This window comes from Peromyscus californicus, unplaced genomic scaffold, assembly GCF_007827085.1.
Source record: "Peromyscus californicus insignis strain IS unplaced genomic scaffold, ASM782708v3 Scaffold_11__1_contigs__length_118956290, whole genome shotgun sequence".
Lineage (NCBI taxonomy): Eukaryota > Metazoa > Chordata > Mammalia > Rodentia > Cricetidae > Peromyscus > Peromyscus californicus.
Window position 1 is genome coordinate 54,114,853 of NW_026294402.1, and position 27,343 is coordinate 54,142,195.

The following is a 27,343-nucleotide window of genomic DNA, read 5'->3' on the forward strand; positions in this document are numbered from 1 at the left end:
CCTTTAGTTTACAGCTGATTTCTAATAGTTTCTGTGTCTTAAACGACACTTGTGTCAATGAAATCTTAATTTAAAGGATATCAAAGCTGCTGATGCCTGTAATCCCAGAATTTGGGAGGCTAAGGCAGGAGAATCGCTGTGAGTTTGAGGCCACCATGTGCTATACAGTAAGATTCAGGCCAGCTTGGGCTATAGTGTGAGGTCCTGTTTCAAAAACAAATCCAAACTTTTTTTTTAAAAGACGTTGTCTTAGGTGAGGTAATTCAACAAGTAAAGACCCTTGTTGTTAAGCCTGATGTCCTGAGATCAATCCCTAGGACCTACATGGTGGAAAAGACAAATGTCTCTCACAAATTGTCCTCTTATCTCACATTCATGCATGTGATCTCACACACACACACACACACACACACACACACACACACACACACACACACAAATAATAGAATGCAACTTACAAAAGAAATCAAGGCAAATGTAACCTAAAGGTGTCCCATTTATCTTCTGGAAGGAATCATTATGTGATTTTTTTTTTTCTCATAAAACGGGGGTCGAGCCGGGCGGTGGTGGCGCACGCCTTTAATCCCAGCACTTGGCTCACAGCTACACAGAGAAACCCTGTCTCGAAAAACCAAAAAAAAAAAAAAAAAGGGGGGGGGGGGTCAGAAACTAACTTCAGGAACCCAGGAAACTTAATATAAAATTTACGTCTTAATTATTAAAACAGAAGCTGCTTCAGCTTTTTGTTAAGTGTACTGTGAGAACACAGATAAACACATCGGGTTGACTTCTTTGGCACCTGAACTGCAGTTCTCCCATCATCCATGCGGAAATATAAAATGAGCCTTTTGACAAAAATAGTTAGTGTTCTCGTTTTGAAGTTTGATGACAATGCAATGTGTTCTTTTAATCAATAAACATGTAGTTTGTGGTAGTGATAATCAATGTATATACTAATGTCCTTTTAGATGTTAGTGGTAACACTGGAGATTTCATGCTTCTGTGGGGTGTGTGTGTGTGTGTGTGTGTGTGTGTGTGTGTGTGTGCTTGTGCACACTGCATATGCATATGCATATATGTGGAAAGGCATGTGGAATCCAGAGGTCCATCTCAAGTGTCATTTTCAGGAGCTGTCCACCTTGTTTCTTTGAGACAGTTCTCTCACTGGGACCTGGGGTTCACCCCATTTGGCTAGGCTAACTGGCCAGTGAGCCCCAGGGATTTCTCCATCTCGGCCTCCCCAGTACAGGGATTACAAGTACACATCACCACGCCCGGCTTCTCACATGGGTTCTGAGGATGGAACTCAGGTCCTCGTGCTTGCAGAGCAAGCGCTATCCCGACTGAGCATCTCCCCAGCCCCAGAACTCAGGATTTCAATCCCTACAGCACAATAATGATAGCAGTACAGCAGGATCTATCTGCTAGGATCCTCTTCTTCCATGGCTGCCCCCTTTAAGTTTGGGGACACTTTTCTCAAAGATACGCATCCACACCTGCATAGACTATGTTATTTTAATGTATCCTGGCTAGGTCTTATGAATTCTGAAGCTAAGTTCCATGGTGTTCATAGAGTCCATACCCTGGTCTCTACTTTTCATCCAATGGCAATTATACATCAAACAGTAAACTATTAAAGAAAAATGAATTGAATTTCCTAGAGAGAAGCCATCTCCTATCAAATAAACAATATTTATTTCTGCGTTGGCCAAACATGTCATCAAAAACTTTTCCTCCAGCATTTGGATTTATTTTTTTAACTTATTTATTTTTACTTTATGTTCATTGGTGTTTTGCCTACATGTATGTCTGTGTGAGGATGCCAGATCCCCTAGAACCGGAGTTACAGACAGTTGGGAGCTGCCACACGGGTGCTGGGAATTGAACCCTGGTCCTCTGGAAGAACAGTCAGTGCTCCCAACCTCTGAGCCATCTCTCCATCCCCGAATTTGATTTTTTTTTTTTTTTTTTTTTTTTTTTGGTTTTTCGAGACAGGGTTTCTCTGTGTAGCTTTGCGCCTTTCCTGGGACTCACTTGGTAGCCCAGGCTGGCCTCGAACTCACAGAGATCCGCCTGGCTCTGCCTCCCGAGTGCTGGGATTAAAGGCGTGCGCCACCACCGCCCGGCCGAATTTGATTTTTTTAAGGTGAGCATTACAATGTTTTCTGAAACCGGATGCAGTGGCACATATGAATAGTCCCAGATACTTGGCGTGCTAGGTAAAAGGATCCCTTGAGCTCAAGAGTTTGAGGCTAGCCTTGTCAGCATAGCAAGACCCTATCCCAATAAATAAGTGGAGAAAGTTTCCTGGGATAAAATCCCAAGGTTTTTCAGAATGGAAAATGTTATCAGAGGTAAGGATCCTAAGTTGATCGAACAATGATTACTACATAAATGGGCATTATTTGTTATTCAGCATGAGGACCACTATGGATTTTTCTTTCTCTACTTTTGAAACATTAATAATGAGTTAAATTGTAAGTATAGTCTTATAGGAAAATAATGTTTAGTCACGATGAAACCTCTAAAATCAGTGGAACACTAAATTTATATTTTTCCTTCCTTTTCAATTTTATAATATAGTCAATAAATTAATAAATCACATTGGCGATTATTCTGTTCGTTCTCCTTCCCAACTTGGCTGCATTTCTTTAAGCTACACAAATCTTTACACATCCAACATACCTAAGGTACAGAAATAGATTAAAGTAATCAATACACCAATCAATACACTCTTTCTACTTTTTAATTAAGTAATTAATTAATTCAAAACTTGAACTTGTAATCTTCCTGCTTCAGACCCAGAGTGATAGAATTACAGGTGTGTACTACAATACTCTGGTTTAACTTGTTAAAATTGTCTTATTTATATGTGTGCCTACTTGTCATGTTGTCCATGAGTGTGCAGTTTCTGCAGAAGCCAGAAAAGAGTGTTGGATCCCCTGGAACTGGAGTAACAGATGATTGTGAGACACATGTGGCTGCTGAGAATCAAAACGAGCCCTCTGGAAGAATAGCCAATGCTCTTAACCATTGAACCATCCCTCCAGCTTCTTAATATTTAAAATTTTTTTAGATTAAAATATAATTACATCATTTTCCCTTCCTTTTTCTCTACCCAAACCTTCCTATATGCCCTCCTTTTCTTCTCTTCTCTTTTCTTCTTCTTCTTTTTTTTTAATTTTGTTTTTTTTGAAACAGAATTTTTCTTTGTAGCCTGAAACTTGCTCTGTACACCAGGTTGGCCTCGAATTTACAGAGATCTGCCTGCCTCTGCCTCCTGAGTGCTGGGATTAAAAGTGTGCACTGCTACAGCTGGTTGTGTGTTACTGTTTTAAATCAAATACATACTTTAGCAACAACTGTTGTAATACAGTCAGTGATGGTTATTTCTATCTTTGGTTGGCAGGCTTCTTATTCTAGAAAAATACCCCCTCTCTTCCCTACAAGTCTAACTCGTTAGGTTTACAGAGAGCACTTGAGAGTTGCCCTCAAGTTAACGCTTGGCTTCCTGCAATGTGTTCTGCCTCTGAAGGTAAAGAGAGCTGCTTGTCAGCATCTTGGCCAAGAGCAGATCATGCTAATCGGATGTTATAACACTCTAGGGCCTTGGCTGTGGTGGAACCCAAGGCAAGCCCCCATCACAAGTGATGCTTTTCAGACACAGGCATGCAACCCACCAAGGAAAATGCACCCCTGAAGTGTCTTCTCACCCTAGAGCCTGGCTTGCCTTTCTTACTTAGCCCTGGCTCTCTTGGATCATAATGAAGGGTCAGCAGCATCTTGTTTCCATTTCTTGCTCTAAGTCTCTTTGTTGCCATCTTCTTTAAAGTTCTTGTTTATGTTTTAATAATAAAATGCAAATAATAGGGTCCTGATAGACGGATCAGTAGTTAGGAGTACTAGAGGACTTGGGTTCGATTCCGAGCACCCAGATTGCTTTGCAACCATCTGGAACTCCAGTTCCAAGGGATCTGATGCCCTCTTTTAGCATTGGAGAGCACCAAGAACACTTGTGGTGCACATACACACATGTAGGCAAAACACATATACACACAAAATAATGTGAATTTTTAAAAAAATGTATCATCTTCACCATTTTAGTGTTATACTTACTAGTGTTAAGTATATTCACATGTTTGTGCAACCAAACCCCCAAAGATTTTAATCTTCAAAATGTAAACAGCCTGGAGAGGACTCAGTAAGTTAAGTATTTGCCATGCAAGCCTGAGGACCTGAGTTCCATCCCAGCCTTCATGTAAAAGCCTGCCCAACTGTGTGTCTCCCAGTACTGGAAGGTAGAGAGTCAAGGAGATTACTAGATCTTTCTGGGCAGCTAGTCTAGTGAGCACCAGGTTCAGTGATAGAGCTTGTGTCAAAAACTAGAATGGAAAGTGATTGAGGAAGACCCCCAGTGTCCACCTCTGGCTTCCACATCCACTCTATACATGTGCACGTGCCCTCCCCACCCCAACATGTGCACACACACAAAACCAGAACCCTGAAACTTGACACCATTAAACTTTTCCCCATCTCTGTAGCCTCTGGCAAACACCATTCTGCTCTCCGTTTCTAGCAGTCAGACTACTGATAACTCATGAAAGTGAAAATAGGCAGCATCAGTCTTTTGGTGACTGTCCTACCTTGCTCAGCATATAATATCCTAAAGGTTCATCCCTCGAGGTGGGAAATGTCAGAATGCTTCTCCTTTTTAAGACTGAACAGCAGCCCACTGGATACATATGCTTCATCTTATTTATCCATTGATCTGTTGGTGAGTGTTCGGGTTACTTTTACCTTTTGGCCATGGTGATAAATAGCATTATAACTGAGTATGCAGACATGTCCTTAGGATCCTGCTTTCTCAGAGGACAAATGCCACATGATCTCACTCGTGTAAAATATAAAGAGGAACTCACAGAAGCAGAATGGAATGGTGGCTCACAGTGGCTGATGGGAGAAGGGAATGGAGGAAGGAGAGACGTTACCCAAAGGCTCCGGGTTTCTGTTAAGCAGAGGAACATGTTTTAGTGGGTTGTTACAGAGCATGGCAGCTAGAGTTAATAATAATTTGTAAAAACGGCTCAGCTCACATACTGCTCCTACAGAAGGACGGCATTCAGTCTCCAGAATCCTTGTCAGGTGACTTAACAGCCATCCATAACTCCAGCTCCAGGGAATCGAATGCCTTTCTGTGGGGCTGGAGAGTGGGCTCGGCTGTTAAGAGCACTTGCTGCTCTTGCAGAGGATCCAAGTTCAGTTCCCAGCACCCATATCCAAATGATGCCCTCTTCTGGCTTCCAAAGATTCTGCAAGAACATGGTGTGCATACTTATAGAAAGCAGGCACCCAGATATACATAAATTAAAAAAGTGAATAACTGCCGGGCGGTGGTGGCGCACGCCTTTAATCCCAGCACTCGGGAGGCAGAGCCAGACGGATCTCTGTGAGTTCAAGGCCAGCCTGGGCTACCAAGTGAGTTCCAGGAAAGGCGCAAAGCTACACAGAGAAACCCTGTCTCGAAAAACCAAAATAAATAAATAAATAAATAAATAAAAATTTTAAAAAAAGTGAATAACCAAAAAATCCACAAAGCCAGGTGTGGTGGCACACACCTTTAATCCCAGCACTCTGGAGGCAGAGGCAGGTGGATCTCTGTGAGTTTGAAGCTAGCCTCATCTATATAGTGAGTTCCAGGACAGCTAGGACTATATATAGCACCCTGTCTCAAAAACAAATAAATAAAATTTTAAGAAATGAAATAAATATTTAAAAAGAAATGTAAGAATTTACCATGAAAAGTCAAGTAATTAAGGTGATGGATATGTTAATTAGCTTAATTTAGTCATTCCACAATGCATACATATATCAAAACATGAAACTGTATCCCATGAATAGGCAAAATTATTAATGATAAATTAAAAAGAAAAATAATTTTGGAAAAAAGTACAACAAAGCTTTTAATACTTTGGTGTAAATACTTCAAAAGAGATATTGCTGGGTCATATGATAATTCTGTTTTTATTTTTGGGGACTGACATTACATCTTTTGAGGAGGGGCAGTGAGACAAGGTCTTATAGTGAGGCCCTGACTGGCTTGGAGCTCTCTTTGTGGACAATTTTGCCTTGATCTCACAGAGATCCACCTGCTTCTGTTTCCCAGGTGCTAGGTTCAAAAGCGTGTGCCACCAAACCAGATACTATTTGTACCATGGCAACTGTGCCCTTTTATCTTCCTTCTTGGCACCAACGTTCCAGTCTCTCCACACCCTCAGTAACATTTGTGATTCGTGTGTGTGTATGTGTCTTTGACAGCAGTCATTTCAGTAGGTGGGAGGTGATGTCTCCTTGTAGTTTGGACTTCCATTTCCCTAATGATGACTAATATTAAAATTTTTTTCATATGCTTCTTGCTCATTGGTATGTTTTTGTAGAAATATCAATTTAAGATCTTTGCCTATTGTTTGGTTTTGATGGTGTGTTTAGTTGATTAGCTGGCTTGTTTGTTTTGATTTTTGAGACAGTGTCTTGTTACATAACCCAGGCTGGCATCCAGCTGGCCGTTCTGCCCCCACCTACCATAACACCACCCAGTTCTTTGCCCACTGAAGACAAAACTTGTTTTTGGCAGTATCTCACTATGTAGCCCTGGCTGGCCTGGAACTCACTTCGTAGACCAGGTTGGCCTTGAGTTCACAGAGATCTTCCTGCCTCTGCCTTCCGAGTGCAGATTAAAGGTAAGCACCATAACTGGCTAAGCCTTTTATTTTTGACATAGAGTCTCAGGTAGCCCAGGCTTGCCTCTATGTAACTGAGGATGACCTTGAATGCCTAATTCTCCTGCCTTGGCCTCCTGAGTGCTGAGATCACAAGTGTGTGCCACAATGCCTGATTTATGAAGTGCTAGAGATTGGACCCATACTGAGCAAGCATCCTGCCAAGTAAGCTGCATCCCAGGCCTTTTCAGTTTCTTGATGTTTGTCTGGCCAGGAGGTTTTGCCTCCTTGTTAAGTCTTCCTTGGCTTCTTCCACTGCAGCGTAACACCAAGGGAGAGAGGCTTTGCTGCAGCCACTGCTCCAGCAGGACTAGACTGATTCTGGGCTCTCAAACCTGTCATTGGTTACATTAGAATTCCTGACCTATATAACCAGATACACAAAGTAGCTTCATGGAGATGAACATGTGAGAGCCTAAGTCACTTGCTTGGAGTTCAAACACATCTGAGAGAATAACAAGGAGTATACATTAGGTGCCAATAGGAAAATGCAATCAATATGAACTATGTGGCTTTCCAATTATGTCTCAACTCCCCACTGATGTTACCTCCCTTTTTCTTCCACTCCAGGAAGGTAGAAGTCCACAACTGATATTCTGTCTTTACAGACCAACCCACCTTCCATGGGATACTCTATGTTTTATTTTTTTTAATGGGTATGGGTATTGTGTCTGCGTGTATGTTTATGCAGCATGTGTGTGCCTGAGGCCTACAGAGACCTGAGGAAGATATTGAATCCCTTGGAACTGTAGTTAGATGATTGTCAACCATCCACCATGTGGATGCTGGGAATCAAACATGGGTCTTCTGGAAGAGCAGCTGCTGCCCTTCACAGCTTAGTGACCTCTCGAGCCCCCGTTGGATACTCTTACTCAGATGGTTTTAAGTACCGGGACTGAACTCCAGGTTTTGTCATGCTATACAAGTGTTCTACCATTGAGCTACATCCTCAGACCTCACTCAGACATTTATTCCTAGCTCTTGTAGAATCCTTTTTTTTTTTTTTTGGTTTTTCGAGACAGGGTTTCTCTGTGTAGCTTTGCGCCTTTCCTGGAACTCACTCGGTAGCCCAGGCTGGCCTCGAACTCACAGAGATCCGCCTGGCTCTGCCTCCCGAGTGCTGGGATTAAAGGCGTGCGCCACCACCACCCGGCTAGAATCCTTTTTTTAAATAAACTAGTAGAGTTTGATTTAGAGGAAACTGATATATCTGGGCTGTTAGCACCATCCTTTCTATCTGAAGGAGAATCAATAAGCCTTAGAGTCTTAGTGTTGGAGGCGGCACTAAAGGACCCAGGCTTGCCTTTGATCAAGTCTCTTAAAATTATCCCACCATTTCTGGATTGCCTGAAGTTCATAGTCACCGTGGCCTAGCTCATCATCCTGTGAACATTAAATCCTCATAAGTAGCAAAGAAAGTTCCAAGATTCAAGTGATAACCTTGGAAACAGAGAACACAGCCCACAAGGAATGCTCTTTTCAAAGATGACTTTTTTACATCCCAGTAGTCCAGAACCATAGGCTCAATGCCCTGATGGAAATGACTAAATCAAGAGGATCTTACTGAGACAGGAGGATCAAAGGTGCCTGTGATAGCTATGCTGAGGCCACCTTTGTCCCACACTCCACCATGGGCAGAAAAGGGCAACATAAAGTTTAAATGAAGGATGAGAAGGCCACCGTCCACACAAACCTCTTTACTGTGTTAGGAGCTTCATCTAAGCTTGTCTTCTCTCTTCTCACACAGGGCTACCTGGCTGCTGGCCCAGGAGGCATGACAGCTTCCAGACCCTATCAGTGACACAGCTCTACTATAAATTAGAGCACTGTGAAGCTCCCTTGGGACTGTGGAGGTTCTGGGATCTTCTCCAGACACTTCCAGACCTTTTGTAGACATGGGCATATTTTAATGTCAAAGCTCAGAACAATAGCACAGACTTCTTGACGTTTGATGTTGGACATTTCCCTGACCACTTGAGGCCTGTTCTTCAATGTTAGGGCAAAGCCATGAATTTCATAATATTTGTACAAGACTCAAATCCACACTGATGCTGCCTTCCACTTCCTCCCATTCCTGGAAGGTTGAGCCCCATCTTTGATATTGCTTAGTGACTTACTTGCCCCCTTGTTCTTTCCAGTCTTCTTGGGTTATCCGGAACTCTACCCTCTATCTTTTATTGGTTTTGAAGAGCTTTCCTTGGCTTGCACAGGGAAGGTTTCAGCTCCCTTTTCTGGCTTCAGTCCAGGCATTTCTGATTTTCTCTTACATCTTTATTTTTACCCTAATACTTTATTACATTGATTGATTGATTGATTGATTTGTGTGTGTGTGTGTGAGAGAGAGAGAGAAAGAGAGAGAGAGACAGAGACAGAGAGAGATGGCATACATGTGGAATTCAGAGACAACTTGTGGGAGTCAGTACTCTCCTTTCACTATGTGGGTTTCAGGGATAGAACTCAGGCTCATCAGATGATAGATAGATAGATAGATAGATAGATAGATAGATAGATAGATAGATAATCAGGTTCATCATTGTCAGCAAGTGCTTCTACCCACTGAGCCATCTCACCAGCACCATCTTAATATTTTTGCTGAAACGATATATTTCACCACTTTTTTTAAGAGGTTGGGAAACCAGGGATCTGTTCCACAGGTTTAATTCTCCCACTAACACCTGTAGAAGCAAAAACAAACCATCCACAGGGTTGAACTCTTACCCCACAAGCTTGTGAGGTAGTAAAGGGGTTTAGGAGCTGGATTTTTCTGAGCTCTGGGATCTTAAAGATAAAACCTGAAGCCTGATTCCCAACCAACCCTTCTTTCCCAATGTTCTTCGTGCCCTACACTGGCAAGCCCCACCCCTAATTCAGAGGCTTACGTTAGAAAGAATCCAGACTATAACAGTGAGTCCACTGGACCCTACCCTTCAATCTCAGCTTCCTAGACAGTGCTGCAGAGGTCTGACTTGGAAGATGTATAGCTAATCCCTTATTCAAATCCAAGCCCTCTAACTTTCCTCATGGGACAGAGACTCCGTTTACAATCCCGTCCCTTTCTCTGCCACTCCCACAGGCAATGAGGTGTAGCTAGAGTTTTCCTGCCTGGCCCACAGTCAGGGCAAATCTCTCTCACCCGCCAGTCCCAAGCCGCTCAAACCCGACCAAGTAAACACAGAGACTTATATTGGTTACAATCTGTATGGCCGTGGCAGGCTTCTTGCTAACTGTTCTTACAGCTTAAATTAATCCATTTCTATTAATCTATACCTTGCCACGTGGCTTGTGGCTTACCGGTACTTTATATCTTCCTTATCCTGATGGCGGCTGGCAGTGTCTCCTCACCCAGCTTCCTGTTCTCTCAATTCTCCTCTCTGTTAGTCCCGCCTATACTTCCTGCCCGGCCACTGGCCAAATCAGTGATTTATTTATTGACCAATCAGCAACACATTTGACATACAGACCATCCCACAGCAATGAGGGTGCATGGAGAGATGCCTTGTTTTTTGATGATCATCTAGGTTACAGACAGAATGTGTTCTTCCAAGGCGTTACCACACCAGAGGAGGGATCAGGACATGAGCGCATGAGACGTCAAAAAGGAGGTCACAGGGCTCAGGGAGGGCCCTGGAAGCTAGGCAAGGAGATGGAAGAGGGCCAAGTCTGGGAATTAGGAAAGGGGCTCAGGGGCTCAGCAGACACACTGGGGAAAACGCTAATGTCAGAAGCTCAGAAAACCAAACTTTCTCTGTAGGTCTTTGGCTAGATTTGGTACTGGGGCTAAGGATTCACCATTCCAGTGCTGAGTGTCTAAGGCTAAAACAGTAGAGTAGGATAGCTGTGTTCTGTGCTGGTGTTTGTTTGTTTCTTTCTTTAACAGAGCCCTCCTTAATTTAAGCAAGAAAGGGCAGTGATTTGGCCATTGCCACCAGGCTGACCAGTAAGGTCACAGTCAAGCATCCCTTCCTCCAGCATTCTGAGTCTCCAGCAACATTGCACACAAGTCTAACAATAAAAAAGGTCAAAGTATAACATGATGTGTATAGGGCTCTGTCCCCCAACGGCATCAAGACTGGGTAACTTCCCACAAGAGCAGCAATGAGTCTCTGTGAGCTTCTGCAGGATCCAGTTTTCATGATGGAAATCTCAGCTGAGTTTCTTCCCTCTGCATCTGCCTGTAGGTCACCCTGCCCCTCCAAGAGACCCAGCTTTAGGGTCCCACGGCCTTCTCACTCCCTACATGTCTTCCTAGAGTTAGACTGGTGAGCCACCTTTCCAAGCTCCACAGGCGACTCTGGGGAATCTAGGAACACTTGGGGTCCCCAGGTCATTCCTGGCTTTGTCCCCAGAGGACCGGAAGCTGTTTGTGGGGATGTTGGGCAAGCAGCAGGGTGAGGAGGATGTCAGACGTCTGTTCCAGCCCTTCGGCCATATCGAGGAGTGCACTGTCCTGCGGAGTCCTGATGGTACCAGTAAAGGTGACCTGATCTACCCCTGGGTTATCCCGGTGACCTTTTCTTACCCTTTGACTCCTGTAGCCTGAGTCATTCCGTTCTTCTTTCCTGCACCAGGCTGTGCCTTTGTGAAATTCGGGAGTCAAGGGGAAGCTCAAGCTGCCATCCAGGGACTGCATGGTAGCAGGACAATGTCGGTGAGAGCGAGAGCGGGGACCTGGGCTGAGGGTGAAGCCAGCGGGGTAGAGGACCTGTTCCCTTCACCTAACGGGCTCTCTGCATTCGGTGACCTTTGCCTGCTGGGAAAGGCGCTGGGCTTAGATCTCAGCCAGGGTCAGTACAGGTCACCAAATCCTTCCTCGGCCCAGGGCGCCTCATCCAGCCTGGTGGTGAAGCTGGCAGACACTGACCGCGAGCGCGCACTACGGAGGATGCAGCAAATGGCTGGCCAGTTGGGCGCTTTCCATCCAGCGCCACTGCCTCTCGGAGCCTGTGGCGCCTACACCACTGCGGTAGGTGCCTGCCTCGGGCCCACCTGGCTCCGGGTCGGGAGATAAGGCAGTTACCAGCCGCTGAGGCCTCTACAGTCGCCCTTCTTCCTTCCCCAAGATTCTGCAACACCAGGCAGCATTGCTGGCGGCGGCGCAGGGTCCCGGGTTAGGCCAGGTGGCCGCGGTGGCCGCCCAGATGCAGCACGTAGCGGCCTTCAGCCTGGTGGCTGCACCGCTATTGCCTACAGCAGGTAAGGGACCCAAGAGACTGAAGCCATGGTTGAGAGGGCCCATGAAGTCTCACTTCCTGACTCTCTTACCTCCATCTACAGCTAACACATCACCTGGTGGCAGCGGCCCTGGTGCACTCCCCGGCCTTCCAGCGCCCATGGGGGTCAATGGATTCGGCTCCTTGACCCCCCAGACCAACGGACAGCCAGGCTCCGATACACTCTATAACAACGGGCTTTCCCCTTACCCAGGTGGGTCGCCCTACCCTGCTGACTCAAACCTGGAAATGGAGTGGAAGCGAGGCATTTCAGGCAAGGTCCTGCTTGGGGGGAAGGGATTCCCCCATCTTCCCTGCTGCCTTTCATAGCGGTCCTCCACCTCCCACACTCCCACCCAGGGTCTCTCCCCTGGCCCCTGGCCTCTGACCCCTGCCCACCTGCCTTCATCGTGGGCCTTGGGCCCCCTCTCTCTCCAGCCCAGAGCCCCGGTGTGGCTGACCCCCTGCAGCAGGCCTACGCTGGGATACACCACTATGCAGGTTTCACTCGGTGCTGCCCAGACCGGGGGTGGGGATGTGGGGTGTTAAACGGCCTCAGAAAGGAATAGGGAGATTTGTGGGGGGTTAGGCTCTGTTCCGAGGAGTTAATTCTTCCATCCTGTTCAGTTCCCAGCCCCCAGCGACCTGTCTTGGGACAAGGGTTATGGTGAACTGGGTTGAACCTGTCAGAGGTGGCCAGGCACATAGGGATCTGTTTGGGAAATGGCTCCTGTGGGTCACTGCCCGCTCCCACCTCTGTCTCCAGCAGCCTATCCCTCGGCCTACGGCCCAGTGAGCACAGCTTTCCCTCAGCAGCCTTCAGCTCTGCCTCAACAACAAAGAGAAGGTGAGGGCCTGGGGGCTGGAGAGCAGCGGTTTGTGAATGTGGGGGTGCCCCTCGGGGTCCTTCCCCTGAACAAGCCTGCTCCTGTTCCTGCAGGCCCCGAAGGCTGTAACCTCTTCATCTATCACCTGCCTCAGGAGTTTGGGGATGCAGAACTCATACAGACATTCCTGCCCTTCGGAGCCGTTGTCTCTGCCAAAGTCTTTGTGGATCGTGCCACCAACCAGAGCAAGTGTTTTGGTGAGCTGATCCATCCCTGCGCCTCAGGATTCCCTAGGGACCATACATAAGGCTTCCAGAGACTGAAGGTTATGAGACAAAGTATGGGCACAGCAAGCCTTATTTCAGATCACCTGAGACTCTTGGGTAACTGAGTGTGTGAAATCAGGAAGGTTGCAGTTTTGGAGTTTGTCCAGAGCGGGATGAGTCTAGGTTTGGAATCATGAGTTGCCTTCAGACCCCAACTGCTGATCTGAAGCCAGATTGGGAGGAGTGGAGTAAAGCAGCCCACCCAAATCAGGGAAATACTCTGACCAACACCTGGTCCCTTCCCCGACCAGACTTACTTCCCATCTTTCTGGAAATCACACCTTTAGGGATGATTTACCTCTATTAAGCATGTGTCTATGCTTATGTAGGCATACATGCTCACATAGTTAAGCAATGGAAAGGGACATATGTGATGGACCTAGCCTGGAAATTAGAGAAAGGAGACCCTGGCAAGCTGGATTCCCAGCTAACCTGTCTGCCCACACCCTCCAGGGTTTGTTAGTTTTGACAATCCAACCAGTGCCCAGACTGCCATCCAAGCCATGAATGGCTTTCAAATCGGCATGAAGAGGCTCAAGGTCCAGCTAAAGAGACCTAAGGATGCCAACAGGCCTTACTGATCTGCACTCACTGATCAGTCACAGACAGGTGAGTCTTTGATGGATGTCAGGCAAATGGGACCCAGGTCCCAAGACCCTGCCAACTTTATGACATTGGGGTACTGCCCTCTGAGAAATCCAGGAATAAAGAGAAGAGGGACAAGGGGAACAGAGACTGGGATTTTGTTTCAACCCGAAGTCCAAGATGAATTAGACAGCCTTGGTGTTTCCAGCCTTGGAGAGGCGATTTTTAGGAAAATTCAGCCCAATATATTCTGGCAACAGCTGTAGGAGGCCACAGAGGCAGTGAGCTCATATAGGAGGGCTGTGGTAAATGGGGTTTGGTTCAGTTCATGAGGAGCTCATGGACCCTAAGTCCTGACTTTATGGTGAAGGGGATGGAACCACTGGGCAGTCAGAATGAAGAACAGAGCAGCTAATGTGGAGAAGAAGGGAGAGAGGTAAAGATCCTCAATAGGCCTGCAGGGCTTCGTGGACAATGAGCGGTGAGGTGACAAGGGCCAGTCTGGAAGGGCCGTAGGAGGCTGCCTGCAACTTGGAGAGTTGTGCTGTCCTTGCAGGTCCCCTTGGCCTCAGCCCACTCAAGCTGCCCCAGAAACTTCCTGCAGGACATTGACCACAGTGATCTGCCTATGATCCAGGCAGGGCTGGCTTCTGTGGCCAGGATGCTGCCAGGAAGAGAAACCCAGACACTTAGCTGAGATGTCACAGAGGGGACAGGCTGCTCTTATCTTACCCTCAGTGACCTTTGCCTCCTCCTGCCCCTGTCTCCTTATCAATTAATACCCAACAACAGAAACTGAAGAGTGAGAAGGAAGGAAAAAGAAAAGCACAGAAAGGCTGGAGTGGCCCTACCGGAAGAAGTGACAGCAGACGGAGGTGGACCGGATCCAGGGCTGGCGCCTGGGGCTCAGGCCACTCATCATGTGGGTTGTTCCACGGGGCGCTCAAGCTGGCAGGGCAACCAGTGCTGGCTGAGGATCGACTGATCTAAGGGAACCAGCAGAGGGCCTCGGGGGTGCCAAGGACTTCTCAACAAGGGAAGCCCAGACTTACTTCGTTCAAAATCATATCATTCCTTAGTGTTTAGGGACCAAAGGACTATTGCTTTTTTTTAAGAATATATATATATATATATCTATATAAATTAAAACAAAGAAGAAAAAACAGAAGAGAGACAAAAAAGACAGTATAGAGTCTCATAAAAGCGGCCTTTAAATACCCCTAGGAGACAGGGTGAAGGAGACCCTTGATAGCCCAGCCTAAGCAGAGGAGGCTGTGGAAAGGTAGTCCTGTGTCTCGTTCCTTCTGAAGCTACTTCCTTACCCTGCCCTTTTTAAAAAATGGAAAAGGATGTGAAGTCTAGACTCATATTCCAGCAAGAAGAGGGTTATGGAAGCAGTGAACCCACAATCCCCAAGCTCAGATAACATCCCTGACGAGGCCTCAAGAGGGGCTCAGGCCTGCTCTGCCTTCTGCTCTCCTGGGAGGGCCCCAGCCATCAGAATGGGAACCTGCCTTTCCTTCCCGATGCCCTTTCCTGTGGAGCCCCAGCCTCCCCAGACTGGAAGAAAGAGGGAGCCTTTGCCTTCCCAGTCCAGGCAGGCCAAGGCCGCGCCTTGGCTGAGCTGAGACACCTCCTGTTTCCCCTCCTCTTGCGACTTGTTTCCCCAGTGTCCCCTAGCTCCAGGCCACCTTCTGTCTCTTAGTCTAAGTTTGCCCACCTGTAAAGTAGACTCAAGATATATGTAGAGGGCTCTGACAACAGATATGGAAGGTTTGCTGCTGTAAATACTGCCTTTGAGAAGGGGATAATTTTCACTACGTAGAAGCTTCAGAATTAGAGGTCCCTCTTTTCCCAGGACCCGGGAGGGAAGTAGATGTTTTGCCAAAATACTAATTCATTCCTTTAAAAAGTACATCTTTCCTATGCAAGTGTGTCTCACGTGTGCTTACCCAAGGTGCTTTTAGATGGTGAGCAGTGTTCAGCTTAGAAGTGGTGTGTGCTCTGTCTGTCTGTCCTTGTCTGTCTGTTGTATACAGTGGGTGCCATATAAAGCTGATCAACAGTGGTGCTTCCTGCCTGCTTCTGTGAGATGGGCAAAGATTCAGCTTAGAACACCACAGTTCACCTTGCCTTGGCCAGCCCTTCCTGGGCCTGCAGGGCCTAGGACACATTTTTTTTCCCCTGAGGGAATAATTTACACTCCCACCCCTAAGTCATGGATCAACCTAGTTCGAAGCCCCACAGAATGGGGGCTACTCTGGTCCATCACTGGAGGCCTGCCATCTGATAACACTGGGACAGTGAAGGATGTGGGTGGGAAAGAGGATAATGCCCTCCAGGCACTTTCTAAGAAAACCTGTTTCCATCTGGTCCTTTGTCTTTGACTGGTTTTTGGAAGTAATGAGAATTAAAACTAGATTTGTCAACTACATTACCAGGTTAGCTGTGGTTTACATCCACATATAATTGCCAGCTGGGAGAGGAACTGATGTGGAGGCACATATACACCAGCATAGTGCTAACCCGCAGACGAGCGCCTCGGGTACAGGTGGAGATATGCAACATCTGCCCATTCAAACAAAGACATATTCATGGGCCTAGGGACACAGCTCAGACAATACAGTGTTTGCCTTGTGAGCCCGAGGACCTGAGGTCAATTCCTCAAAACTCATTCAAACAAACAAACAAAACAGGCATGCACACGTAACCTCAGCACTTCAACAGAGACAAGTGGATCTGTGAGGTCCACTGGTCAGCCATCCTAGCCAAATTGGTGAGTTTGAGGACAATGAGAGACCCTATCTCAAAAAAGCTAAGGAATGATAGCTGAAGTTGTACTCTGGTCTCTGCATATATGTGCACATGCACAGGCACACACAGAAACACACTTCAGGTGTTCACCTAAAAGCAGAGCGTTCTCTCAGTGCTAGGTGCTAAGCACTGTTCTAGGGCTCGGGCTACTACCAAGTAGCAGGAGTTAAGGGGAAATGCAGACTATGAAAGCACATACGATAGAGGGACACATATGGTCTAGAGCAAGAAAACTACTAACCCAGCCCAAACGTTGGGAGATCCAAGAAAGTCTTCCTGAAGATTAAGGTGAAGAGTCATCAAGAAGGAACTGAGATATTCAAACAAAGTCTTTGAGCAAATGCATAATTTTAAAAAGGTGTTTATAGCCAAGAAATAATAATCACTTATTTCAGATTCTATTACTTTATAAATAAGTCAAGACCCTTTTACCATTTCTAAATCTACCCTGAACCTTAACTCAGTACTGAGTCATGTCAAGGCGTTTGAAACAATATGGAACTTATTTTATTTCATACAGTAGGGTATGAGTGAGGGATTGGAAAACACTAGATCCCCAAGCCGCAGGGGTTGGTGCAATTTAGATTAAGGGTTGGCAAACTATGGTCTGTCAGCCAGACCTGACCTGTGACATATTTTTGTATGTCCTACACATTAAGGATGATTTTTTTAAAGAATGATTTTTTAAAAAATTTTTTTCAAGGATTTTTTTTTCATTATAAATATGTGTACATGTCTCTCTGTGGGGAAGTGCCCATGAGTGCAGGTGCCCATAGAGGTCAGCAGAGGGCATTGGAGTTCCTGGGACTGGAGTTACAGGTGTTTGTCAGTGGCCTAATGAAGGCATTACAAACTGAACTTGGTCCTCTGCAAGAGCAGTCCATTCTTAAGTACTGAGCCCTATCTCCAGTCCCTATTTTATATTTTTAAAGAGTTGTCAAAACAAAATGATGATAAAGAACCATACGTGGCTCACAAAGCTTTAAGCATTTATCTGGTCCCTTAGACCTTTGGTAAGGTAATGGAAGGTTTGTAGAATGTTTGAGTTTGAGCAATATGGTGTTGTGTCTTTGTTTGTGTGTTCTTGTAATAGTCTTGCCCTTTTCAATTGCAAGTACCAAAACCTAAACACAAGCATCTTTAGGTCATTAGGAAATTAAATAGCTTGCATAAACAATTGGTCAAAGGATAAATCCCTGCCTATAGGAAATTAAATAGCTTGCATAAACAATTGGTCAAAGGACAAATCCCTGCCTCTAGGCATTGCTGGGTCTAGGGGTTTAAATGATGATGTCTCTACCTCTTTATTCCACTTCCTTTTTTTATGTTGATCTCACTACTTCTAGCTCTAAAATCCTAGGGAAGACTTTCCTCAGCCTTGAGCATGTGCATACCTCTAAGATAGAAAACTGGGCCATTTTTCCAGGTCTGTGAGGAAGAGGAGAAACAGCTAGGCAAAGGGAAAGATAATCGACACCTAGCACATTTTACCTTTTATTGTACCTAAACTTTTATTGACAAACATACAATTCCAAAACTGTGTCTGGCTAATTAATAGTGTAATAATCCTGGGCCCAACCAAAGCATACACAGCTGTTTTCTGTGTATGTGAGAGACAAAGCAGTTGTGGACACAATTGCTTTATCTAGTCCTTTTTTTTTTTTTTTTGGTTTTTCGAGACAGGGTTTCTCTGTGTAGCTTTGCGCCTTTCCTGGAACTCACTTTGTAGACCAGGCTGGCCTCGAACTCACAGAGATCTGCCTGCCTCTGCCTCCCGAGTGCTGGGATTAAAGGCGTACGCCACCACCGCCCAGCATTCTTGACCCAGTCTTGATCCCCAAGTGATGTCTGATTCTTGATCAGGTCCAGATGTTTCCTGAAGATTTTGCAGTATGTGGCCAAAAGGCCCGATTTTTCACTCCTACAATAACTAATATAAAATAGTGGAGGGAGACAGCTGGGCGGTAGTGGTACATGCCTTTAATCCCAGCACTCAGGAGGCAGAGGCAGGAGGATCTCTGTGAGCTCGAGGCCAGCCTGCTCTACAGAGTGAGTTCCAGGACAGGCTCCAAAGATACACAGAGAAACCCTGTCTGGAAAAAAAAAAAGTGGAGGGAGATTAGACCATTATTTTTTAAACTCTTCCATTTGAAATAAGACAAAAGAGAAAACAATGGACTCCAATCTCCTTTCTTGACCTTTTGTGGACATCCCTGAGAAGATGGCTTTTCTAGAATCAAAGCATCTCTCACCCAGTTCTTCATGGACTTGGATCTAAGGATTGCCTTAGCAATTCAGCACCCCTGGGTCTATTTGCTGACTGTGAGGATTAGTTGATCCCTGGGCTCTCTGTAGGCTAGTAAAACTCCCATGGTTTCCAGACCTCTGCTGAGTGCTCATCCTTGAGTCTTGATCTGGCCCTCCAAAATTATACCTCTTAGCAACTGTTCTAGGTTCATTTCTGTTGTTGTGATTTAAAAAAAAAAAATACCTTGGCAGAAAGCAACTTAGGAGAGATAGGGACTTATTTCATTTTACAGTTCCAGGGTATAGTCCATCATTGTGGGGACATCAAACAGGAGTTTCAGAGCGCTAGGCATATTACATCCACAGGCAAGAGCAGAGAGAACTGGGTGCAGACCTGCTCAATGGCTTGCTTGCTTATACTCAGCTTGGTTTCTCTACTTTTACACAGTTCATGACCCTTTGCCTAGGGACTGGTGCAAAGACCCACTGTGGGATGCTTCCTACATCAGTTAAGACAATCCCTCACAGATATGCTCACAGGCCAATTCAGTAATATACAATTCCTCATTAAGACTCTTCTTCCATGTGATTCTGGGTTGTGTCAAGCTGACAGAGATAACCATAATGGCAACAGGTCACAATTTGAGCCTTCCTCTACTCCTCAGCTTCCTGGTTCTATAACAGACCATCTATCCTGCTGCCCCTACAGAGACAACTCCCATTCTGTTCTTGTATGGCTCATTTTCCAGCATCCTTGGCCTTCACTGAATAGTCAAAATCCCTGATTTCTAGGCCTCAGCCTCAAGAAGATGCTTAATGCAGGACTGAGGCAATCACACAAGTACTCATCCGGCCATCAGTCTGCAGCTTCCTGAATGCCTCTGCCTCCAGCCTTAGCCAGTTTTTACATGGAGGCTACATCAAGGAGGCTGGGTCAGCTAACCCTGAATCTGGAACCCTTTGACAACTCAACTAGCTGGGAGACTGTGGGCAGAGTCTTCAGCCCTCAACAAGACCCCTGGGGCAGATGCCTTTCCCTAGATGCAACCCAGGTATCCTGAATGCAGAGGAAAAAGGCGTTTGGTCTGAGATGAGCATGGTTACCTCTGACTTCAAAAACAGCTCTGGGGGCTGGAGAGATGACTCAGCAGTTAAAGAGTACTGGCTGCTCTTCCAGAGGTTCTGGGTTCAATTGTTCAATTTCAGCAACCACATAGTGACTCACAACCATCTATAATAGGATCTGATGCTCTCTTCTGGCATGCAGGTATGCATGCAGAGCACTCATACATAAAAAAATAGTGTATATGGCTCAGTGGTTAGAAACACATACTGCTCTTCCTGAGGACCTGAGTTTGAGTCCCAATACCCATGTCAGGCAGCTTACAACTGCCTGTAACCCCAGCTCTAGGATCTAACATCTCTGATCTTTGTGAGCACTTGTATTCATGTGTACATACCCTCATGCACATAATTAAAATAATAAAAATTAAAAAAGAAAACTATATATATGTACACACACAGAGCTGGTCAATGGTAGTGCACGCCTTTAATCCCAGCACTTGGGAGGCAGAGGCAGGTGGATTTCTGTGTGTTTGAGGCCCGCCTGGTCTACAAAGTGAGTTCCAGGACAGCCAAGGCTGTTACACAGAGAAACCCTGTCTCGAAAAACCAATATATATTATATATGTATGTGTATATATATACATATATACATATACACTATATGTTCATGTATACATACATATACATATATGCTGAGCCAGAAACAACTCTGGCTATGCCACTATGTGCTCTGCTCATATCTGGAGGCTCACCCCTACCTCAGTGCAGCAGAGCACACATGGGATACTCTCCCAAAGAAAGCATTAGAGTCACAGAGACTCAGGGATCTCCTTGCTCCTTTCCAGCTTCAGTCATAGACTTTGGGCACCCATTGTCCTGAGGCTGTAGCATCCATCATGACAAAGCCAAGCTAAGCAGGAACTCAATAGTGGCCTCTGGGCCTCCCCCATGACCAGTATGTTTGTATATGACACAGCCTGGTATTCTTTGGGCTTAATAAGCTCAGAACCAGGGCATGCCAGGTCGCTGGCTCCCAGCCTGCAGCTTGGATCTGGATCTGTACTTCCAGCTTTCGCTTCTGCCCTTCTCTGAGTTGACACTTGGCACATATTGGGTCACATTTTTACAGACCTTATTTACCCAGCTTATCACGATAGACTGAAAACTGAGTCTAGCGTTCCCCATAGATGCCTTTGGTGCTCAACAGGAAATTCAGGGACTCAGGAAGAGAGCCTTTGGAATGAGCCTCATCTTCCAGGTAAGTAGTCCACAAATGGCCTGACATTGCCACCTTGGCTCCTGGCCCCCGACAGAAAACCAGCTACCCAGGCTAGATTAATTGTAGTTGAATAGGAAAATCAACTACTCATGGTTAGGCCCCAGTGCTGAGATAGGACTTTATTATATCTCTATATCTTAACTCAGGTCCTCTGGAAAGCAGACTCCGGGCAAAGATGAAAATGACTTGAGTGTGGAAACCCAGGATGGTGGGGTGGGGTGGTGGGTGGAGGGAGACAGGAGGCAATCTGAGGATGATGTAGCACTGTGCTGGCAACCGCTCTACATAAGCAGTGAAGAAAGGGACGGTCACAGGCAGTGCCAGCCTTGCTCCTAAGCATTCAGTATTGCAAGGAGAAGCTGCATTGTGGAGTAGTTCACCAAGGGGATTTCCAATGGGATTTTCCATCTACACCCCCTCCTCATCTGTTATTTTCCACTGGCCAAGGCACACCCCACAAAGCAACTCTCAGGTACTTACCAGATGCATCTTTTGCCCCCTGGGTGTTGGGAAGGCCAAAGATGGAGAAGTAGAGATGCTATTTGGCATAGCCAGGTGCCTCCCACCAAGAAAGAGGGAGGTAGCTATGGGATCCAAGAAGGTGCATGAAGTTTGTGCCCAGTGCCTTACACAGGGTTGACAGCCAAGCACCAGAACCCTAGAATTGAGTTCCAAGCCAAATGCATCTTAACTTGGAAGAGGAAAGAAGTACTTAAGTATGGTTTTGATGATCAGGATTATCTTTTTTTTTTCCCTGGAAATTCCAGCATTTCCTGGATTTCCCATTTCAGTCTGTGTGTTCTCGCTGACTTTAGATTTGGGGAAAGAAGGCTGGGGAGGTGGCTCAGTGGTTAAAGTGCTTGCTGCACAAGCATGAGGAACAGAGTTCAGATCCCCAGAACCTACCATAAAAAGCCAGGTGGTGGAGTGCTGTAATTTCAGCCTCGGGATAGAGTCAGAAGATCTCCTGAGCAAGCTGCCTGGGGAGCCTGGCCACACCATCAAGCTTTGAGTTTGATTGAGAGACATTGCCTCAGTGTGGGGATATGGGCACCCCAAGGTGTGACTGAGGAGAAGGTTTTCAATGTAGAGATCAGGGTGAGTACAGCCAGAGGCATCTGGAAGAGTCCAGAGCAGGGAGACAAAGTAGTAGACTAAACATGACCATGAACATGAGAGAGAGGCGGGGAGAGAGGAGGACCAAGAGAGAAGGGCAAGAGAGCCAAGAGGAGAGAGGGCAAAAGAGGGCCCATGGCCCAAATGGCACAGTTACACAGGAATGAGAAGCAGGGCGTTGGGGAGAGCTGTGAACTGGAGAAGTTTAGGATAGAAGGTGGGCGAGAGGAACTGCGGGAGCCAGGGTGCCAGGATGCCAGGACCAGGTACTTGCTGAGAGAGCCTAGAGGCCAGCACATGCTTTGGTGCTCATGGGCACCACCTTTAGTGCTTTGGTGCTCATGGGCACCACCATTAGCCATTTGCCCCGGCTTTCTTTTAGACCTGACAGAAAAGATATGGTGGAGAATTCACAGCATTAACCTCTGGCATCCTCATGTACACGTATACATGTGTGCCCCTACACATACAAATGTTCGTATACACACACTTCATAACACACATATGAAAGTGAAAAAGATTAGGAAAGAGAATTTGACTTTCATAATTAATAACATGAGCAATTATTTTAGTCTCGGCAGTCTGGATTGATGGCTTAAGGCAGCAAAGTTATACTGTTTGGGTTCTGTTGGAAATCTCAGGATTTTCATGCTCCAACCTCCAGACATCTTCCTTTCTTGTGCAGCAAAAATCAATAGTGTATGAGATTAAAACTTCTACCTTTAATCCCAGCACTCGGGAGGCAGAGCCAGGCGGATCTCTGTGAGTTCGAGGCCAGCCTGGGCTACCAAGTGAGTTCCAGGAAAGGCGCAAAGCTACACAGAGAAACCCTGTCTCGAAAAAACAAAAACAAAAAAAACAAAAACAAAAAAAAACAAAAACAAAAAAAAACTGGGTTCTAATTTATTTATTTTTCATTGTTTACTTTTTTGAGACAGGGCCTTACTCTATAGACCAGGCTGGCCTCAAACTCATGGTGATCATTCTGCCTCAGCTTCCAAGTGTTGAGATTATAGGCATGAGCACCTGGCTAAAATTGAATTTTTTAAAAAAGACTGGATTAGGGAGCTGGCGCTGGCCGCTCTTTCAAAGGAGCATCCATGACAAGTGGTTCACAACCATCCGGAACTTCAGTTCTAGGTATCTTATACTCTCTTCTGGCCTTCATGAGCACACACACACACACACACACACACACACACACACACACACACATTTTTTTAAATACTGAGTTAGTTTATCATATTTATGTGCTGAGATCAAAGAGTAGGAGAGAAGAAAAAGTTGAATTTACATAAAGGAGAAGGAATAAGTGAAGGAGCAAAGTTCCCAATGTGGCAAAAAACGAGTGAAATACAGGATACAGTGAAAGGATAGCCTGGGGTTATAAGGGAGTCTCTGCCTCAGCTCAAATGGAAGGATGAGAGAGAATGACCATTTGGGTGTAAGCACAAAACTGAAGCAGCTCCCTCCTGGCCTTCATTTTCTCTGCTGTGAAGCAGAATGGGGGTAGGTGGGAAAAGCTGACAGGCAGAAGGACAGCTGGATCCAAAGATTCTGTTGAAAAGACTGTGAGGGCAGGGGCTGGAGCTCATTTGTTAGAGTGCTTGCCTAGTGTGCACAAAGCCTTTGGGTTTGGTCCCTAGCACTACACAAAACAGATGTGATGTCATATGCCTGTAATCCCAGAATTCAAGTAACGGAGGCAGAAAGATCAGAAGTTCTGGGGCTACGTAGGCAGTTCAAGGTCAGCTGGGGCTACCTGAAACCCTATCTTAAGAGAGGGGGTGGCTGTGAATTTGTAGTAAGTGTATTGTGTATGAGGTAAGTAAGCACAAGCAATTTAGTCTAGATAGAGTGATTCATAGACACCCGCTTCCAGGTCAGAGTTCAGAGGTTTTCAGAAAGGGCGGGGAAGCTGCCAGGAACTTGAGAACAGTATCCCCATTTCTCTGCCTCTCTTCTTTCATTCCCTTTGGTAGTTTGTCTTTGTCCATTCTCATTCCTTAGAGTAGATCGGATGATGTCCAATTAGAATCTTAATCTCTCAGCTCTAATCTCACAATCCCCAAACAATCTGTTTAACACAGCAGTGTTGTGACATATTATTTTAACTGGGCAAAGATGTGTCACATTTGTTTATGCTGTGGACTATTACTTTAACTGTGTAAAGGTGTGTTACATTTATTTATGCTGTATTTGTTTAATGATATAAGGATGTGTGTTTAATTATATGAAGATGTGTTGCATCTATTTCACCTTGCCTCCCTAAGGCTCCTGATTAGCCTAATAAAGAGCTGAATGGCCAGTAGCTGGGCAGAAGAGGGATAGGTGAGGCTGGCTGGCAGAGAGAATAAGTAGGAGGAGAAATCTAGGTTCAAGAGAAGGAGGAGGAGAGAAGGAGGAGGAAAGGAGGGAGGCACCTGGGGCCACAAGCCAAGCAGCCAACAGTCAACCAGACATAGAGACAGCAAGAAAGTAAGAAAAGGTAAAAAGTCCCAAGGCAAAATATAGATAAAGAGAAACAGGTTTATTTGAATTAAAAGAGCTAGCCAAAAACATGCCTAAGCTAGGCCGAGCATTCAAGACTAATAATAAGTCTCTGTGTCCTGATTTGGGAGCTGGTTGGTGGCCCAAAAGAGAAAGCCTGGTCCACAGCTTGGACCAGGAATCCACTCACGGTTCAATTAATTGCAGTTTAGGCACCATTCGTCTCAGGAAACATGTAGGGAGCCTGCGGATCTCAAGCACAGCTATGGAAAACATAATTCCCAAAGAATGGGCTCAGGAGCTGGACTAACCAAAAATGATGTCTACGCACAAGCTCAAGTCTGTAGAACTGGGTGATTTCCTTCACCAGTGGATGAGTCACTTTTCTTGAAGCTATGCTAAAATACCTGACAGAAACGACACCTGGAAGAAGAGGTTTATGTCTGGCTCATGATTTCAGAGAAGTTTCCAGTCCACAGTGGCTGAGAAGGCGTGGTGCTGGAGGGAGGCACAAGAGGAAATGTCTGGAATCTCCAGTGAGGGTCGAATGGCCCTCCTCACTCCCTCTTTCTATGAAGAGACATCAACAGACCCAATCTTGTAAGGGTCACTTGTGGTAACCACTGCTTCTCTGATGAATGGTAATGGCTAGTAGGGTCAGAGGAGAGTGCTCCACAGCACATATTGACAAAACTGTGATGGTGCTGACCGATGTGGTCCTGGAGAGATGACTGGGTAAAAGATTGCCATGAGAGCATGAAGATTCAAGTTCAGATCCTCAGGACCCATGTAAAAAGTGAGGTGCGGTGTACCCTGTGCAATCCCAGCACTGAGACAGGAGGATCCCTGGGGCTCACTGGCCAACCAGTCTACCCAATTGAAGAGCTTCACTTTCAATGAGAGACCTTGTCTCAACAAGTAGAGTGCACGCATGCACGGGCACACACACACACACACACACACACACACACGCACACACGCACACGGAGGAGGGGTAACTGACAAGGATATGATATGTGTGCATAGGAAGCCAGGAAGATCATAATAATCTACAAAGCAGTTGATATTCACCGTGAGTACGTGAGCATGAGAGGGAAGGGGTTAGAGAAGGAATCCTGGGGGCTGTAGGGTTTGGGAGTTTGACATTTTATTCATGGGACCAAACTCTTGTGTTATCTTTTTTTTTAATTAATTTATTTATTATGTATACAGTATTCTGTCTACATGTATACCTACAGGCCAGAAGAGGGCGCCAGATCTCATTACAGATGGTTGTGAGCCACCATGTGGTTGCTGGGATTGAACTCAGGACCTCTGGCAGAACAGTCAGTGCTCTTAACTGCTGAGCCATCTCTCCAGCCCTTCTTGTGTTATCTTAAAACACTATGGTGAGCACATTTCCACAGTGCGTGGCTCTCAGAAGACTATGTGACCCTTGGTCATGAGCAGGGCAAACCCCTTTCTGAACTACTATGAACCTTTGCACTCTAAAACTCAAACATAGCCCTAGTTTTTTTTTTTTTTTATTTCAGTTATTACAGTGTAACAAATATCGAAGCTTGTTAGCAGCCAGCTACCTGGGGGCCTTTTGCTATATCCACACAGGAATCATGAGTAGGCGAGGAGAAAATCTAGAAGCCAGTGAAAAATCCCAAGTGCTCAAACCAAGCCTTTCTCTCACATAAATCACTTAATTTTTTAAAAGATTTATTTTATTTTATATGAATGAGTGTTTGTGTGTGCACCACACTGGTTCTTCGTGCCCATAAATGGCCAAAAGAGGGTGTCAGATCCCCTGGAACTGGAGTTACAGATTATTGTGAGCTGCTACATGGGTGCTGGGAACCGAACCCAGGTCCTGGGCAAGTGAAACCACGGCTCTTAACTGCTGAGGCATCTCTCCCACCCCCACTACAATCTTCATCTAATTAATTTTTGAGATCCTCTCATATATCCCAGGCTGGCCTTGAATTTGTTATGTAGCTGAGGATAACTTAATTTTTCTGCCTCAACTTCCTGAAGGCTGAGATTACAGGCCTGCCGCATCACACAGGATTTACCCGGGTGTGCATAAAGCAAGCCTCTGTGCATGCTGGGCAAGCACTCTACGAAGTGAGCTGTGCCCCGAGCCTCCCAAGGGTGTTTGTCCCGTAGGCCAGGCAGATTCCAGCACACTGAGGAAGTGTGCATGGGGGCGAGTCAGATTGAAGAATCTGAATTTTTGATTCCTTTTTTTAATTGCCTGGCTTCAACCTGCACCAAGGGGACGCCTCAGTGTCTCTATATAGACAATCTAGATTGCTGTCCTTCCGCAGTCCTCCCAACCACACGAGGCGACAAAGAAAAACATTATTTTTTGGCGAACCCGGAGAGCCTCTTTCTCACGAGCCTTCAGGGACCCAAGGCACAGGCGCCACCCACTCGCTCCCTCACGCCTCCATCTATCGTTCACTGCGCACGCGCGCCCAGGCTGGCATCCTGGGGCGGGGACACGCCCAGGTTCTGCTTGCACGGCGGTTGGTCGGAAGCCAGGCACGTGACCGCAGTGTCTTCGCCCGAGCATGCGCAGAGGGGCCCAGCGTGCCCGGGACGGCACGCTGAGGCGTGG

General features: G+C 46.0%; 1 protein-coding gene across 7 annotated transcripts in view; it reads left to right on the forward strand.

Moving 5' to 3' along the window:
• Celf6 (CUGBP Elav-like family member 6) overlaps positions 1–15,792 on the forward strand; it is a 32,203-nt gene extending 16,411 nt beyond the window's left edge. For 2 of the 7 annotated variants that reach the window (XM_052762518.1, XM_052762569.1), the window contains 9 exons: positions 11,123–11,251; positions 11,345–11,424; positions 11,596–11,739; positions 11,837–11,969; positions 12,051–12,200; positions 12,425–12,487; positions 12,753–13,070; positions 13,593–13,748; positions 14,517–15,792. In XM_052762518.1, the coding sequence (XP_052618478.1) occupies positions 11,123–11,251; positions 11,345–11,424; positions 11,596–11,739; positions 11,837–11,969; positions 12,051–12,200; positions 12,425–12,487; positions 12,753–13,070; positions 13,593–13,720 (1,145 nt within the window). In that variant the 3' untranslated portion in view covers positions 13,721–13,748; positions 14,517–15,792. The remainder of the gene's footprint in view (positions 1–11,122; positions 11,252–11,344; positions 11,425–11,595; positions 11,740–11,836; positions 11,970–12,050; positions 12,201–12,424; positions 12,488–12,752; positions 13,071–13,592; positions 13,749–14,516) is intronic. The other 5 variants (XM_052762529.1, XM_052762535.1, XM_052762560.1 and 2 more) reach the window with 5 other exon arrangements.
• Positions 15,793–27,343: the final 11,551 nt, after the last annotated feature.